We start from the raw sequence: 18,476 nt of genomic DNA on the forward strand, positions 1-18,476 counted from the left end.
ATATTGAAAATTTTCAATTATATATTGTCATATTATACCAACGCCTATGATCGTTGTTTGTGATTGTATCAAATATATAAAATTATATTTAAAACGACTAATTTCATTATTGGATTTTTTTTCATACGGTAGCGATTTACTTAACAGTTAGCATACTAGGAAATGGATTACAGATTTATTGCTAGCGAAATGTAACGAGTTACCTTACTCCAGTGGTTGGGAGCGTGATTCGTTTTTTCTTTTATTCTCGGGGACACATTTTCTTTTATACTCGGGGACTTACAAACGCTTATATATGCATGTTTAATCACTATGGACAAAGACCACACACTACAAAACAATTCGACTTTGAAAAATAATATGTATTTTATTGACTCGCTGTTGTCTAATTTTGTTGTAGTACTTGTTGTATTGTACGTATTCATTACACCTGTACTTCCTGTTTGCATCTACTACTAAGTATAGACATTTATCAATTGTATGCATTTTTATTATTCTATAAGGAGGAATTAATGCTCAGGGTTACGATATGTTTATACTAATTTTATATGCATGCAAAATATGCATTTAAATCAATTCAATGATAATCTAATGTCTCATTTTTTTGTGCCTTAAAACATGAAAATATATATTAAATCTGACATTTACGTTTGATTTTTAATATAATTTCAACATAATAGATCATGCGCAGGAATATTGCGTGTTATAAATATGTGTATTATAATTGTAATAGTTACTGCCAAATAAACCCTTTAACTAGAAAAAAAAATTTTAGGGGCCGGGAATTAATTTTTTTGGATTTAGGGAGCCGTGGCATGAAAGTAATTAGAAAGCACTGGTTTAAATGATAGGTATTTTTCATTATATGAAGAGTTTATATTTACACCTTCAGAATAATATATTGTAATTAATTTCTATTTGATCTTCACAAATGAAAGTTTTTTTTCTCGAGAAACTTATTAATTCTAATTTTATGATAAGGATGGCTAGCGAAGTGAAAACAAAAGCAGGTATTGAATACATGAATTTCTTTCTAATATTTGTAGATTTTTATCTCCATTTTGACATATTTTTATCCGAATAGTCTACGGAATATGCTTTACTAAATATATGTGTTTGATATTAGCAATAAGTAAGTTTCAATAATTGTATTTAAATAAAAACGTATTTAAAAAATTGCGTGAAATGTATTTAATGCCTGCACTACACTCTCTGGAAGTTGGCCAAAGTTGGCCAAGAACGGAGAATATAGTGGGTTACTTCAGTCGAGTTCGGTTCAGCCCGCTCTAAAATCTCTCGGAAGTTGTCCGAGGTTACCGAGAACGGGATGTAAAGTGGGGATAATTCAGTCCACTTGGCCAGCTTCGAGCGCTTCCGAACATTGCCGGCATTATTTTCCGAGTCAAAGGGACCGAAGTCGGAGCTGCTTTTTCGAGCGCGAGCGGTGAGATACTTCCCCTTTAGCTCTCTCGCGTTTTAAGTGACGAGAGTGAGAGAGATAATGATATGGTGTTTCTCAAACGGAGATAGAACGAGTAACTCGGTTCAATTTCAGTATGCGCGTAGGCGTCCTATGGTTAACACGCATGTCGAGCGCTGCATTGTGATCACGTGGTCAAGTTATAATACCACATGCTTATCGGGGACTTCAACATACTCTTACTGACATCTTTGAATAGTTTAGGGCACCAAAAGGGATTAATTATATTTTTGATGGTATATTCTTCTAGCAGATATCGTTATTATATTTTTTTTCATATAAAATTAAATAATTAAGAAATAATTAGTGGTACTTGATTTTGTTAAAAAAATCTTTTCCAATATCCTTATGTATTTTCCTAGATCGGTTTATATTTATATTTTTATTTAGAATCGATGGCAACAAATTCTAAGATAGTCACACATATGGTGTTCGTATTCTGAAGTATCATTTTTATGCCTTATGGCATTTTGCAAAAGCCGACAAAGATTTTGCGTAAATTGAATATTTACGACCGAAAAGTTTTCACTGATATTGTATTGGTGAGTGCCCACACAAACTTTTATAATTATCAGTAGCGTAATTTTAATAATATAACAATTTAAAAATTGCGATTACTTGGCACTTTTTTCGATCGCGCGCAAATATGCCGGCTGTATGTGACAGAAGCCGCCGTCCGGACGGCATATGAAATTTGCGACAGTGTGTTCGCTTACTCGAAGTCGTAGATCTCGGCCGACTTCAGTTGTAACTTTGGTTCGGACAACTTCCAGAGAGTGTAGTGCAGGCATAAAGATAGTGTTCCAAAAGAAAAAAGATTTGGCGCTCGAATTGTTGAAAATATTTTTTTATAATTAATTAAAGTGTTTAAATTAAAATAGTTTGTAATTCAAACATTAAATATATTAAAACAATAGTTACGGGGGTATTCGAATGCTTTGTCTTTGCTAATTAATAAACATGGTAAATATTTTTTCGGACAATTAAATAAAATATTAATAATAATGTCAATCGCTTATACCAGTTATATCGCTATTGACTGTTTCTCGGGAATACCGGTATTGAAAATTCCGGTATTATTGCAATTCCTACCTCTGATATACAACATGAGAATGTTTAATTTTGTTTGATCAATGTTTTTCCAACATATATTTTCAAAGCTTCTATTTTTATAATCTGAAAAAAAATAAAGTAATATTGAACTCCGAAAAAGTTATTTTATTTTATAATAGTAAAGTGACTTTCGGCCTTATCTAGAATCGAATGAACCCACATTTACTAATGTTTTATTGCTCCGCCACTTGCAGGACTTTTCTAATATTTGTGTCGTTTTTTTTTTATTGTGGATGCCTTGATATATATTGAAAGTCGTTTGAATCTCACATGTATGCATGATGTTTTTACTTTTCTTTCGTATCCTAGTAAATTCGGAATTAATAATTATTATAATCACAATTCTTTTTATTATAACTAGAACAATTATTATGATTGGTTTTCTAGCTTCTTAGACGCCATTAGTGAGATGCAATAAAACATACAGTTACATACAGCCACAAAAATGATGGTAATGGGTGAACGTTGCGTTCAAAACCGACTGCTCCTGAACCGTGCAGTGCATTTAAAAAAATCCAGTATCACAATTATTTAGATAGCAACTATCTAGAGAGGTCGAAAAACCTATTGAGAAACTAAAACGATAATCTTACGATCTTTTTCAGTCCCAGTAGTGTTATAGTAAGTACTACGTAGTCGAATATAAACCATTCTATACTACGCTGCAATGCATCCGACGTCGTTGTTTGCTCAATTTTATTTTCATAGCCAATATTGAATACGGACGTTGAAGCATGTGCGAAAAATGTATTCTGACACAATACGAGGGATAGATAGCAACAAAAAAAAAATAGAAAATGGAAGACCAAAAGCCATTCCCTCGCAACCCCAAAAAGCATTCGAGTTTTTACGAGCTTGACACACTTTCGCAGTCTGGCTGGGGTCGGACACGTATTGTTCCTAACGCCCCGACTTGGCCCAAGTCAGATTGATATCTTAATATCGCACGGGTGCGTGGACATAAAGACATAGTGGGCGTCTTAGTCTTAGATGGGTAGGAGTATAAAATAATCAGAACTCTCTACGACGTGTATCGTGTTATGCCCGCCATGCGAGATCATGCTTGTTACGGCGCAATCTGACGCCTGTGCATAAATTTGGCGTAGGTGGTGAGTCGCAGGCGCGTCGGCTGCGTAATGCATGATAATATCTCCTTTGAGATTCAGAGAAAATTTTAAGCGGAGTAAAAAAGTGTGCCATATCTCATTAATTTATATTATTGCCAGTAAGACACGGTTCTGGCTATTACTCCTTTTTATCGATTCCTAAATTTAGTTTAAAACATTTTTATGTGTGCGTCTAAAAATATATATCACGTTACTGACAAGTTGGGTAGATTTTAATAGAGAAAAAACATAATAAAATGATAAAATATTGTATCAAGATAAGTAATCGAAATGTGCACCGGTGAAATCGATAAGTTTTTTATTTTAGTGGATTTAAATTCCGGAGCACTAGAGTCGGTACTCTACGTTTTAGAGACGATTGCCATTCATGATTAGATTTGCATGTTGTATATAATTTACTAATGGAAGTGTCAAATGATAGATTATAAGGCTTGCTCTTGAAGTAATGCTTTCCTTCATACAATTAAGTTTTTTTTAAAACTATTCAGGGTGTTTTTAAGGCTATAAAAAAATACACAGTACCGTCTTCTAGTTATTCGAGAAATCTATAAATATCTACGTTTTAGAGATGATTGCCATTCATTTTTTGCCATTCATTTGCAGGTTGTACATAATTTACTAAATCAATAGAGAATAGCTATATCAAATAATAGACATAAAATTTTTACAAATTTATGTCTAGTATTTGATATAGCTATTTTCTATTGTTCCTCTAAATTGGTGTCTTTCGCGTTTCTTAGGTTTTTTATTGTTTTTTTTTCGAGAAACCGAGCTTACACTAATATGAAGTTTAAAAATGTAGCAAAATTTTCAGTGTCCTTATGGAGAGAGCTGGGTATTTGATTTGGTCAAAATTTTTAAGTATTTTATTTTTATTTAAATTTGGTTTTTAATAATAAAAAAATAATGAAACTATGTACATATCAAGCGCGGGCGGTGTGATACTTTCCCTCTCACTCGCTCGCATGTTAAGTGACAAGAGTGAGTGAGAGATAAGGGAATTTAACCGCCCGCGCCCTGTACATATGTAGTTTTTTTATTTTTATTTGACATTTAGATATATCTCTGTAAAAATACGTCGACGTAAAGAGATGTTCTATAGCAGTGGTTCTTAACCTTTTCAAAGTCACGGTGCACTTTTGATCATAAAAAAAAGTGGCGGTGCACCAGAATTAAAAGGTCGAAAAAAATATGTGGACATAATTTTTATTACATATTTAAAAAAAATAATAGTTGCATACAAAATTACATACAAATTTTTTACATATTTTTTTAAATTAAATTATATAAAAAGCATTGAAAATAAATTTAGTTAGTTAAGTTTGCCCTAGAACCAATTTTTAATTACTTACGTGTTTTATTAAAAATATTTGTATTAATATTTAAAGGTGCTCTTTGGGTGGCAAATCTAAGTGGTGCATTTTCCCCCCTTTGTTTACCCAAAATGACGTTCCTGTTTAACATAATGGACTTTATATGATTGATCAAAAATTAATTAATGTGATACCTGAGCTTGTTGGCTTTTGCAGATATCAGAAATATTAGGTCGAATATTTTATGTAGTTACCCTGAATTCTTCGTTTAAATTTTTTTCTGTCTTTCTCGTTTTTTAGTTTTCATATTAGTTGTTGTTGAGAAACCAAGCTCACACAAATATGATGTTGAAAACTGTAACAACATTTTCAATGTCTTCATGTAAAGAACTGAATATTCCTCTTGGACAGTAATCCAAAAATTCTTCATAGTTATTTCGAAAAATTTAATTTTTAGAGTACGATCAGTCGACAATGAGACTAATTTGATGATTTCGTATCCGGTCATAATTTTCTATATTTATGAATGAAAAATAATGTGAAATCTTTTCTTCCAATAAAGTTGAATGTTCTATTATTGCGGAAATAACTACCTTGGAAATGTTTTCGTTAAGTGAAAGAAACATATCTACTTTTTTTTCTATTCGATTTTTCGAAAGAGTTATTTTTTTCCGAAATCCTGTCAATTTGTCAATGGATGTTATGAGTTTTTCGTTTTTTCCTTGAATGCTTGTGTTAACGTTATTTAAGTAATTAAAAATATCTGCTAAATATGCCACTTTAGCATACCAATCATTATTCTGAAGACATTTTACAAAGTCATCCATACCTTCATTTCGAAAAAAAGATTACCAATTCATTCTTAAGTTCTATGAATCGGCATAAAACTTTACCCTTAGATAACCACCTGACTTCAGTGTGAAAAAGCAAACACTCGTACATAGCTTTCATAGAAATGCAATGTTTTTTAAACATGCGTGTTGATTTTATGAAATTCACTATATTTACAACTTGATCTAGTACAGGTTTTAGTGCTGCTGGTAATGTTTTCGAAACTAAAGATTCTCTATGTAAATAACAGTGCGTAGATATAATATTAGGTTTTCTTGTCTTTGCAAGGGTTACAAGTCCTTTAAATGAGCCTACCATTGAAGGAGCACCATCCATACAAATTCCTACACATAGCTCCCATGATATTTTAAATTGTTCTAAATATGAATAAATAAGATCAAAAACATCTTGTCCTGTCGTATGCTCGGTAAGTTCTTTGCAGTATAGATATTGATTCACTATTTTGTTTTCATTTATGAAACGAACGAATCCTAGTATTTGTGCCTTACCGCTAATGTCAGTAGATTCGTCGACTTGTAAAACAAAATATCGCTTGAAAAGTTTGTCGTTAACTGTTTTCTCAGTATCATCCGACATATTTAATTATTTTTTTTATTGTATCGTTTGAAAGAGGAATTTTCATAATTTCCTTTTTGATTCATCACCAAACATAATTTTTCCTATTTCACAATATGCAGGTAAAATTAGAGACTCTGCTATAGTATGTGGTTTTAATTGTACAGCAATCAATTCAGCAATCTTGTATGACGCCAGTTGTGCCTTATCGGAAGTTTTAACAGTTTTTTCAAAATATTTCGCTTGTTTATTGTGCATGCTTAACAATCTTTTGAAGTAATCTTTACTTTTTGATGCAAGATCTGCGTGCTTCGTAGTGAAGTAGCGATTTAACTTGTCAGTATGCATCGCGCTATTGGACAGTTTTTCTCCACATACAACACATAGTGGAATGTGATATCCTTCCTCATTGATGCTAGTAAAACTGAAATGTAAATATTCTTCAGAAAACTGTCCATTATTTTTTTTTATTTTACTGGATATATTTTCTTTTGCATGAGACGTATGATGTCTAGTAACATCGTCACTACTTCTTCCACTTGTACTCTCAGTGTCATTAATATTTTGGTCTGATTCACAATTTCTTTTGGTAATAAATTTATCCATTGTGGGGTATCACGACTATAATAAAATACAAATTGATTGAAACATTAAGATTTTACTATTTTGCGGATTTTTTGTTTTTACCAATTTTCTCGCGGTGCACTTGCAATAAGCTCGCGGTGCACTGGTGCACCGCGGTGCACCGGTTAAGAAGCACTGTTCTATAGCAATTAAAATAAAAGTTTTGTTTTATCTATTTTTCACAAATAAGCCTTTTTTACATCTAATGCAAATGAGGTTAGATAATTTTGTAAGTATTCTTTACATAGAGTGCAATTTCTCAATTTTATTTTTCCAACCCTCTAATATTATTTTGAGTAGGACTTGTTAATTGTTTTAAAAATGAGGAAGTTTTGTATCTAGATTTAAAAAGTAGTATATTTTTTTGTGAATTTTTGAACAGTTAGAGAATGCGATCATTAAATAAAAACTTCGTTAATAAATTGATTAAACATCTTATAATTTTAAACATAAATCAGATTTTGTTATATCAGAAAAACACATCGCAAAATTAGTTATTTTCGCTATATTTTAAAGCACACTTTCCGATCGCTGTTGATATACTGATTGAAAAACACTGCTATTAAGTTTCCACTTAGGATTGTGTTTCACTATGATTAAGGTCTTCAAAAAAGTATAGGTCAACATGCTTCGGCTACTTTCACTCCTCTTTATTTACTGCTTCAATTAATTTATATTTTAACGACATAATAATATTTAACCACCGAATATCTAGAATTACTGCAAATATACTCTTAATCAAATAATTCAAATGGTACTTTATTTTTATTGTTTTAAAATGTGAACTGTACTTAAATTGATTAAAAAAGATTTTGACACGAACGCCGTTGAACAACTGATGGTTAATCTCGTTCCAAAATTACATTTGGAGCAATATTGTCCGATCGAAAGATAGGGACACTGTAAAAGAGTAGCTCTTTTTCATTCGAGCAACAATAGATCGGACACTTAATTGGGTGGAGTCGGAAAGTACCGAATCAAGTACGTGATTTAGTAAAATGGGACTGGTGTATATTTTATTTATGGAACTTGAAAGAATATTAAATACATATTAAAGTCACGTTGGTTTTCCTTGTGAAACTAATTTTTAGCCACGTGAATCTGATCGAGTATGAATGATGTCTTAGATTGTGTCATAACAAAGCAATTTTACTGTTATCATACAAAGTATATTCTTGGCTTGCTAATTTTTTCGCATTGTGCAACAAAACAAGTCCAAGGACTGAATACTAAATTAATATATGATACAATAAATTTCTGTGTTTATATCTGAATACGTTCTCTCGGTAGATTTTCTTTGAATTTACTCAAATGATTGCATTAGATGGATATAAAAGTCTGGCTTATTATTTGTGAATTATGTAGAAACGTGACAGAGTTATCCATTCGCAACAATGTATCAAATCATTGCTATGATTGCTTCCTTTCATAAGTGGAATTTTATTTCCTCTGGAGGAAATTACTTTGTTTACTAAAGACTATATTTATGATTTTTGTACCGGGCGTATCATAAATAAATATATTTTTAAAATGTTATTCAGTAAAAAAATACATACGTAGTAATACATATATATTTGTTTTCACGAGGAATATGTGAGTGACATTTGTGGCGTCGGTTATACTATAATAGTTACAATCGGTTTAAGTTAACGGCGTTAAAACCATGAGGTAAGATTAATTTGGATTTTGAAACCACAATTCATAACAGGATACATATTTAAGTAAATGATTCTCAAAACGTTTTGATAACGTCCTTTTTCACAATATATTAAATGTTATAAATTATTCTTGAATTGCAAAATGTATTGATGTTAAAACATGCAAAAATTAAAAATTAAAAAAAATGAACATTAAAAGAAACGATATAATTGTACCATAAATCCATTACTATTATATTTGTCCCTCACATATATCTTATATAATGCAGTACATTTCACTCCTAATATATGCCGTAGAATAGGGCCCATTGAGGTTAAGTTTTGGCTACGTGAAAGACACTTAAAATGCTGTTCTTGGTGTATGAAAAGTGCTGAAACTTAGTATGTTAATTGCTACCGCGAAATGTAAATTTATTTATGGAACCCCTTGTATAACAATTTTCCTCATATGAAATCGAGTATGAGTTTATTCAGCTGGCGTTCAATTATACATACCGCGATAAAAGTACGCAAATAAAAACACGTGTATAAATTGCGTAACGCTATCATATTACACTTTACGTTCCCATTAAAAGCGATTTGTCCAAGCTGCAGGGGGCTTATGTCAATTTTATTGGTTGTCCCAAAAGAGCTGTTTTGTCGAGATTTAGAGTTGAAATGTAGCGAAACGTATTTCAGCGATGGATATGTAGAGTCTATATTTTATTTTTAATAATCGATTTGGGGCTCTAATGTGCTTCTATTTCCGGATGATAATAAACATGTTTTATTATGTGTTTTATTTTATGCGATTGTCGGTGTTGATTATTTTTGACATTAATGGACATTTGTTTCAAAGGTCAAATCCAAATGGACTAATTTGTGATTTTATATTCAACGCAACCATCATAGGCTATTTGTAAAGATTTAATGTAATAGTTTGTTTCTTTGTATGTCGAAGAAGAGGAATGAGTTAATGGGAAAAGCGTGCTGAATAATATATGTGCTTTAAATTAATAATATAATAAAAATAGAAATAATGGATATTCTTTAAACATATATTTAAACATCTGACAGATTTTTATTACTAAATTTTTAAACCAGAAGGGTTCTTACCGCCAGGTCTCCATCAATCTCCCCTTGTTCATTACGTGTCCAAATTATGTCAACTTTCCTATCTTGACCGATCGACTACGTTTCTTATTTAGTTTACCTTATCTTTAATATACACTTATACTTGTATATTCATATTTGTAATGTTTCAGCGAAGATCCAACTTTAACGTCTGAGAAAATATATATCTCATTCGTATTGCCAGATTCAAGTCGTATCTGCATAAGACGTTTTTAATTTTTATAAATTTCCATCTTGTCTTTTTTTATTATTATTTTATCTTCTTTGAGTAATCACAGCTCTCGTATATAATATAACAAATAATCCTAGTGTGCATAGAATTAAAAGTATAAGTTAAAGTAATCACTTTAGATTGAAAATATGAAACGGTTCTAGCTTAGTTTAGTTAATATCTAAAGGCATTGAATAATATTTTTTGTAGATATTAATGAAAGAATATAGTACCTGACTAAACGTAACTTGGGAAATATTGAGACATTTACAAATTTACTTGTATTTTATTTAATTCAAATGGAAAAAAAATGTGTGGGAATAATATTTTATACATTGTATGTATATATACTAATTTTTAAACTGAAATATAAATATATATTTATAGTTTATGTTTTTATAAAAAGCATACATGCATAAAATTTAAGTATATGTATTAATAATATTTAATATAATGTGATATTTGAGACTAAATTCAAGCATTTATTTTAGATATATACATTCAAAATTTAGTTGAGCGTAGGTGTTAAAACGTGGGTCCTCTGAGGGTCTAGTCTCCGTGGGGCAGCTCTAGAAGGTGCAGTCTGAGGGTCCGGCAAGCCCAAGGACGGAGCCCAAGCAATTACAGTTGTGGCCTCTGAGGGCGCTGTTAGGACGCATTCCCTTTTTTTAGGCAGGCTTTTTAATAATAGTACGAAGTGCAGGCTCTATAGGACTTTTTTTGAAGAGATTTGCCTAACCATACTATATTTGTGTTAACACAGTCAGTTCGAGAGATATCCATTTTATCATTATTCATAATTGAGATTTGGGTTTACGCCCTTATTATTAGCTCTAAATCACACTATACGGATATACATTCGATATACGTATCATTACTCCTGTTTATATTTTGATCAAATTTATAGAAATTAAAATCATTACTATGTTTTTTATATTTATCAATCAATCGGATGATAAGTATATGGAACGTAAAAAAAAAACCAAACTTGCCATATTTCTCAATTATAAATAATGATGAAATGGATAGCTTACGAACTGACTGTGTTAACGCAAATTGGGTATAGTTAAGGTTTTTGGAAACTCATAAAAATCTGCATTATTCAATTATCCCATGTTTCGTTGACTCGTTGCACCATTGAAATTTCGTTTCGTAAAATGTCGGCCGCTATCTAATTTTTATATTTTTTATATAAAAAATGTACGTTTTTACAAATCTAAACGTCAAAAAACATGCACGGCAAGACATTTACGTGAATTATAAATGTAATAATTTAGTAGTGCTTATATTAAATTAATTGTGCAATGAGTAGATATTATGATATTTGTTAATATTGCTGATGTAATAATTTTAACGATCGAAACGAAAGTTGCTGTTTTTATTGTGCTTCGAATGGTTCGATTAGATAAAAACTTCGTTTGGGTGTGAATTCTGGCGATCAGTGGTAGTCAACGTGAAAGTTCGGAATGAAGTGTTAAATGGAAATTAAGTTATATGGCAGCAATTTTTCTCGTATACTATCGGGAAAAGGGGAGGCGATCAACGCCCTTGTGAAGTATTTAAAAACAAATACGGAAGATAGCAGTTTATTAAAAACATGTTTTAAATGTTCGCATTGCGTGTGAATTGACTATTTAAAATAACAGAAAGGAAAATAGTAGTTTATTAAAAAAAAAACAGACTAAACCTAGTTTATTAATAACATTTCAAATTTTACCGTTGCACGTCCACTTAAAACACTTTATATGAAAAATAACAATCTAAGGTGAAAATTCTTGCTGAACCGCAAAGCAGACCCCGTTTTTCCTTTAATTAAAATTTAACTGTATTTATGGTCCATGAGTCTAAAAAGGTTACCGACCCTTGCGTGTAATTGAATTTTCACGAAAATACCTGTGCTGATATTGATAATTCGTTCGTGAATAGTTTGTACGAACTATGTATTCCTTATTACATCTCACATCATATAGTTTTTTAAACCTGATTTATGTATTAAGCTTAAATTGAACTTTATTTTGTATTTTTATTTTTCTATAACATTTACGGTTCATGATTTTTTAACACTTTTTTTTAATAAATTATCAGCTTAATCTATTTGAAAACCTGGTGTAAAATTTCGTAAAACAAAATAAGTATCAGTTTTAAAGCTCTATTATTTTATTTGTAACAGTTATTGCTTCCATGTTTTACCGCAAACACGACAAAGAAAGAAAAGCTCTGGGGTCGATTTAAATGAAAATTTGACACCACGCCAGGTGGTGTCTCTCGGTATGCATGTCCTATATCTACCCTATGCAGTCTGTCGTAAAAGTCGGATTTAGTGCAGGATTCCACGCGGACGAGTGTTCCTTAATAAGTTTTAGGAGAAATGGTCCGGCAGAGCTCGGGAATTATCTACGAGCGGTGCACAAGAGCGGCGATCATTACCCTGGTAATTTCGTGGCTTAAGTCGTCCCAGATACTCGCGCGATTACTGTCACCCTTTTGTTGATTTAATTAATATTGGCAGATAATCGGTCAGAAAAAATGGGTCATATTAGTGGGTTTTGCAACGCCAGCATCATATTCTGAAACAAGCATAGGCGAAATGCATATTCAATTTTTAAATTTTATTAATTTTTATTTAAAAATTACAATTAATTATAATTATAGTTACCTTTAGAAATATTCATATCGCGATCGCGTTCCTTTTTCTTGCCCGTTGCGACCAGGACGTCAGCGCTTGAGAACGCTACTTTTGCACGATCCATCCAGCTTGCTAATGTTTTCGAGAATAGTTATAAGGAGCTGGAAAAGTAATGCTGATCAGTTCTAAAATAAAAAATATTATATAATAATAAATATTATATTATAATAAATATTATTTATATCGGTGATAATGTGACTCTATGTATAAAATTTACAGTCTTAATTATTGCACGTAAATACAAATTTTTCATAAAAACACTGTCGTTGAACTGTGCCTGCATAAAGCACCCGCCAACTATTAAGAAACAGCAATGAGCCGCCCTTGCTATTGGTGCTTATATGACATAAGGGTTTGTTCGAGTGTCTTCGCGTTATCTGTCAAAGTTGAACGTTGTCCGATTGGCTAAATTAATCGAAAACTTTGCCAGTTGCTTGGTAACTTTCTGAATGATTCGATTATTACACGAGGCAGTTCGGATAGAAATTCAATTGGTAACGAAATACGCTGAATTTCATACTACAAGTTAACTACTATATAAATAGACTAAATTTAGAGTATACGTGTTTTTAAGGTAGACGGATTCCGTGAAACTTGGACGGATTCTTTATCTGTAAATAAAAATAAATAAATAATTGTTCTGATGAGAAGGAAGTGTGAGGAGGCAGCTTTTATTTTAATTCTAAGCTGGAAATAGCATAGTAAATTTTATTTTTGGAAAAGGATAGCGAATTTTTTTTTGCGCAATTCGTATTTAATTCAGGTATATAAATAATATGTTAGCTCAATTAAAATAATCAGCACATCAACATCGAGGCAGCAATATCTTCATCGTAAATAATTTGAAAAATAAAACGACTAAAGAGGACTAAGCGCTTTGAACTAGTCTAGTTGTTATTATTGGCACATATTTAATTTTAGTAATTAAAACTTTTGGACCCCAATGTGTAAACATAGTATTCAAGAAGAACATAAATTATTAAATTATATATAGAGTAGAATTAATTGTTGGTCATATAGACCAGCTTGAATTTATAAAAAATATTTCAAAAGTTTTTTCTATTGCAATATAATATCTAGCTGGTTAATAATTACGGTTCGGTGATTATTGCCCAAACGAAAATTGCACACAGCGTAAATTCCGATCATAGACGATCAATAAATACATATAACAATACGTCAAGTTATATAAAAAATAGTGTATGTTTATATCACAGATGTCAATATGATTTTAATTTAAAAATATTTTACAATTAAATTAATAATTTACATTGGTATGATACACTTACATTTCCTAGTTTTACACAATTTTTTACAGTTGGAATTAAAAGTAAAATATATTTGACAATCAAACAATCAAAATTTTCGTTGTGTGGAATTTTCGTTTGCGCAATAATCCTGTCACCATATTAATGTTGATTGTCTTAAATTTAATTATAAAATTAATTTGTAATAATTTCAATTATTTATGCCACGTGCTTATTTTCATTCGATATTTTAATATTATTTATGTTAAGTTTTTATAATATTATTAGATTCGAAGTTTGTTAGCCAACAGTGAAAGGTATCGCCCAGATTTAGATTTAACTGTATTAATAAGTACCCTTAATTTTTCGAGAAGCTGTGGTAAGATAATGTATATAAAATTTACTACATAATTTTACAATTGCTCATATATTCTAGCATTAATACTGTCAATTTTTCAATAGTACAATAAAAGAAAAAACATTAGAACTATTGTAGTATGAAACTGACCCCTGTATTAAACCGGTAGTTTCAGCACATGGACAACTGACCTACGTAAATTATTGCACGCGACAGCCCAAGTAGGAGGTCAGTTGGTCTTCGGCATGTCTGACCTTTATGAAGATTGAGGTTAGGTTAGGCAGCGTGCAATAGCGCTTAGCAAATGTTTAGATTTAGGAGAAAAATAATAATAATGTAACATGAATCAAGGGTTTTTATTAAAAAAATGCTCTAACCGAAAGAATCGGAAGCCTTAAAAAATATCGTTAAGCATCTGCCTTATATAGTACATATGTAATTCAGATTATAATACCACGATTTTCCTTTGTGCTCATAAGATGGCGGGTCATATGAATAATAAAAAATATTTTAATTGCTGCTCCTAGGCTACATTCCGATACTGAATGTACTGAACTAGTGATGAAATCTTTTATACAAAATTCCAAAGAAAGTGGTTAAACTATTTTCAATGGCCGCTGTTCAATCGAAGCTCTGATAGAGGTGTGTCATAAAATTAATTATTTTTTGGACGGATACTTGAAGCTTCTGGGTATTTGACTTCCTGAAACTTATTTACATGCTTCCATAATTTATTTTTTTCATCTAAGACTAAATCGCGAGTGTTTTTAGCGACTGTCTGTTCTCTGATCTCTGTTCGTAATACTTTATTTCTGAGAATAAGTCTTATTTAATTTTCTAGACTTGTTCCTTAAAGCTTTTAATAATTGTTATTGTGAAGTGACGTAATTGCTTTTCTGAGAATGATGCATTTGTTCATCTCGAATTCACGTTATTCCGTACTTATTTGGAACTTGTGCAAGATTAGAAATTAGCTTTACACAATTCACTAAAGTAAAATTGAAGAAAGAGAGATTAAAGTTAGTTGCTTTTATTTTATTTATTATATAATTATAGCACATTTCACTACCTTTACAAATCATCATAAAACGGTTTATCTACGAATTTAGTATCCATGATTAACTCGCATTTAAAGTTTGATAATAAATCATATGGAATGTAACAAATATATATGTATAGCTAACGCTATTGTTTATAAGTCAATTAAATTGCCCCTGTTTCCGCGATTTCGATTCGCAAACCCAAATCAAGTTATAAATATAATTTCCGCTTTAACGCGAAGATTATGCGAGAAACCCACATGGTTAAACTCAAATAACTGATTTACAAGTAATTTTAAATTATATACGCTTAATTTTAGTATTTACCCTTTCGCAAAATATTTTATATGTCGAATTTGTCAGAAAGGGATGTTAACGAGCCACCGACCACCGTACATACTTCAAAATCGCGTTATTTACGATTCAATGGTAAGTTAAATTTGAATCAAATTTTGTCGTTATAGATTGTAACACGACACTGTATTGTATACATTTTTTAAATCGAAACGTGACACGTTTTAAAGTTTATAATACAATACAACAACCCACTCTCGTTGCACTTTATGTTGGATCGATTTCCCCAGTGTATTTCATTCTATGTAATGTAGACAAATAGTTATAAATAAAATAGTATCTTATTCGATGAGTAATGTGAATGATGTGTAACATTACATACTCTCAGTTGTTTTTTCAATGGAAGCGATGCTATTTATTACATTGTTTTATATGTAATTGATAATAACTGTAATAAATTAAGGTAAATTTGATTTTATCACTAATTGATAAAACATTATTTTTAGATTTCGTCCAATGATTTTTATAAATTACGATGAAATAAGTAAGTTTTGTATTTTTATTCTATCAATTCTAATATCAAAACCTCTGACGTCTTCAATGTCACATCTTAATCATGTCTGAATTTAGGCTTTAATATATTTTTATTACAAAAAATTATGAGTACTTATTATAATTATCAAGTAGTGATTCTGTTGAAATAAGAATAATATAAATACAATACGCTCATTCCTATTATACTTTATATATTAGAGTTATCATAATGTAAGGAAATTTTCAGGGAAATATAGATAATAAAGTAAAGTTTCCAATCTCAATTCGTTTATTTTTTTCTTAGTGAGTTTTAAACTATAACATTCAGATGTGCAATGTATTTGGTGTCCATATGTTCATTTTGTTTAAACTTCATTGCCGGCTTATAAATGTGAAACTTTTGCAAAAGACAGCGCGTAAGTCTGCAAAGGTCTGAACATAATTATGTTCATTAATTTAAACAATGTCTTTCAGTTGTTATTCATTAACAACAATTGCTATTTATTGCCATTTCAAATTTTATTCTATGTGTACTTTATTCTATTTAATTTTAATTAATGTTGTATTTGTTGTTTCAGACTTGGCTTTGACGACTTGCCACAGTCCGTTGCTTTCTTCTCTTCCGTAGACGTGGATACTGTTTTGAGAAAGGAGTCGCATTTGGACTGTATAACCCCTTCTAACCCTCACGGTCTTTCCAAAGGCTACGGAATACCCTCGGGGGAGTCTCTGGATGTGTGGGAAACGATCGATAAATCTGGTGGAACACTAGGCAAACTATTTTCGGACGAATGCCCCAAAGATGTTGCCAAAGACGATGCTGAAACACACCCAAAGGATGGGTATACTTCTTATAAATGAAGTGATTTATTTTAATTGTGTTAATGTTACTGGCTGTTAGCTGTATTGAGTCAATTTGAGTAGTAATCTGATAACAACTCAAATTAAAAGTTATTTTTTAAATTTAAGCTTTATTTTTTTATTACTGCTATTCTTGCATTTCAGTTGTGAAAACAAATATAATTTCAAGAAATAAACAGTTCTCATATGTATATTTGCCGTCTTAAATTACTATCTAAATATCGATGTAGAACACAATAAAAAAATGTTACTTATCCTTGGACTAATGCTGTATTTGTTATACACGATAGATCTTCCTCAGACGAACTCAACTAGAATTGATACATTTACCGATGACACTACAATAATCGCGTCTGGTACTGACCCAAAAATTGCATCGAATAGACTGCAAACATTTACAAACATTAAAGTCGAAGAAAGATACTTATCTATTGGTATCCCTTAACGGGAAATGGATACCATAATGGAACTTTAATAAATATCTTCAATTTATATAGATAGAAGATTAACATGGAAAACTCACATTTGCAACAAGAGGAAACATCTGGAAATTCAACTTTGCAGATTTTACTGGTTCACAAGATCTAATTCAGGCTTATCATTGGAAATCAAAATGATAAAACTGGCTTTGTATTTTGGGTGTGCTCTCCATTATCAATATTCTTGAAAAATTCCAGAATTAATTGCTCAGAATGGTGACCAGTGTTCCTTGGTTTGTGCCTAACAATTATATATTATGTGATTGCAAGTATGTTATAAAGCTTAAAGTTTTGTAACCCTAAGGGGTATGACTTTACAGCCAGAAAGACGCCGGTAGAAACTGATAATAATTTATTTGTTAAAATTACAATAATTGCGTGTTACTATGATGAGCGAGGTTGTTTTCTCTGAGCGGTGGTGGAGAAGCTGGCGGAGGGATGATGTCAGTGGAAGATCTCCAGCGGCTTTGAAGGCGATACAGCGATGGTTTAGTGGAGGTTGGTCCCTCTGTTGCAGTGGTGTTTGGTGGAGTCACTTGTATGACCGTATGGTCCTCGTCTACGGACCGTATCTGTACGTCTGCCTTGTCTCTGCGTCTCTACCCTCATTAGAGACCAGCATTAAGTATTAAAGGTAAAGCTCGCTGACGAATCACAATCATGCAACGATCGTCCAGCCAATTGTTGAACTCGTTTCTTAGAATAAATAAATATGTATACGTTTTTAGAAAGTGACACTTGCTTAATGGACATATTTTCGAAGTCGAATTGTGCAACGGGAATATTGTAGCCTTACGGTGTTTTTTGTCTTCCTTAAAAAGCTTCAAAACTAAGTTTGCACCCGAAAAATATGGCGATAGTGTGAAATTTTAGAGAAGTTATTTATTGATCGCTTCGTATATTGCGGGAAATTGAAACCATGCATAATAAA

The 18,476-nt window shown here is 31.3% G+C and overlaps 1 protein-coding gene across 2 annotated transcripts in view; it reads left to right on the forward strand.

Annotated features, from left to right (window-relative positions):
* PolG1 (DNA polymerase gamma, catalytic subunit tam) overlaps positions 1 to 17,257 on the forward strand; it is a 28,303-nt gene extending 11,046 nt beyond the window's left edge. For both annotated transcript variants that reach the window (XM_088185955.1, XM_088185956.1), the window contains one exon: positions 16,784 to 17,257. In XM_088185955.1, coding sequence (XP_088042081.1) covers positions 16,784 to 17,066 — 283 coding nt within the window. In that variant the 3' untranslated portion in view covers positions 17,067 to 17,257. The remainder of the gene's footprint in view (positions 1 to 16,783) is intronic.
* The last annotated feature ends 1,219 nt before the right edge of the window (positions 17,258 to 18,476 follow it).

Source organism: Plectrocnemia conspersa, unplaced genomic scaffold (assembly GCF_051122295.1).
Source record: "Plectrocnemia conspersa isolate PC_06_02 unplaced genomic scaffold, ASM5112229v1 ptg000005l, whole genome shotgun sequence".
NCBI lineage: Eukaryota > Metazoa > Arthropoda > Insecta > Trichoptera > Polycentropodidae > Plectrocnemia > Plectrocnemia conspersa.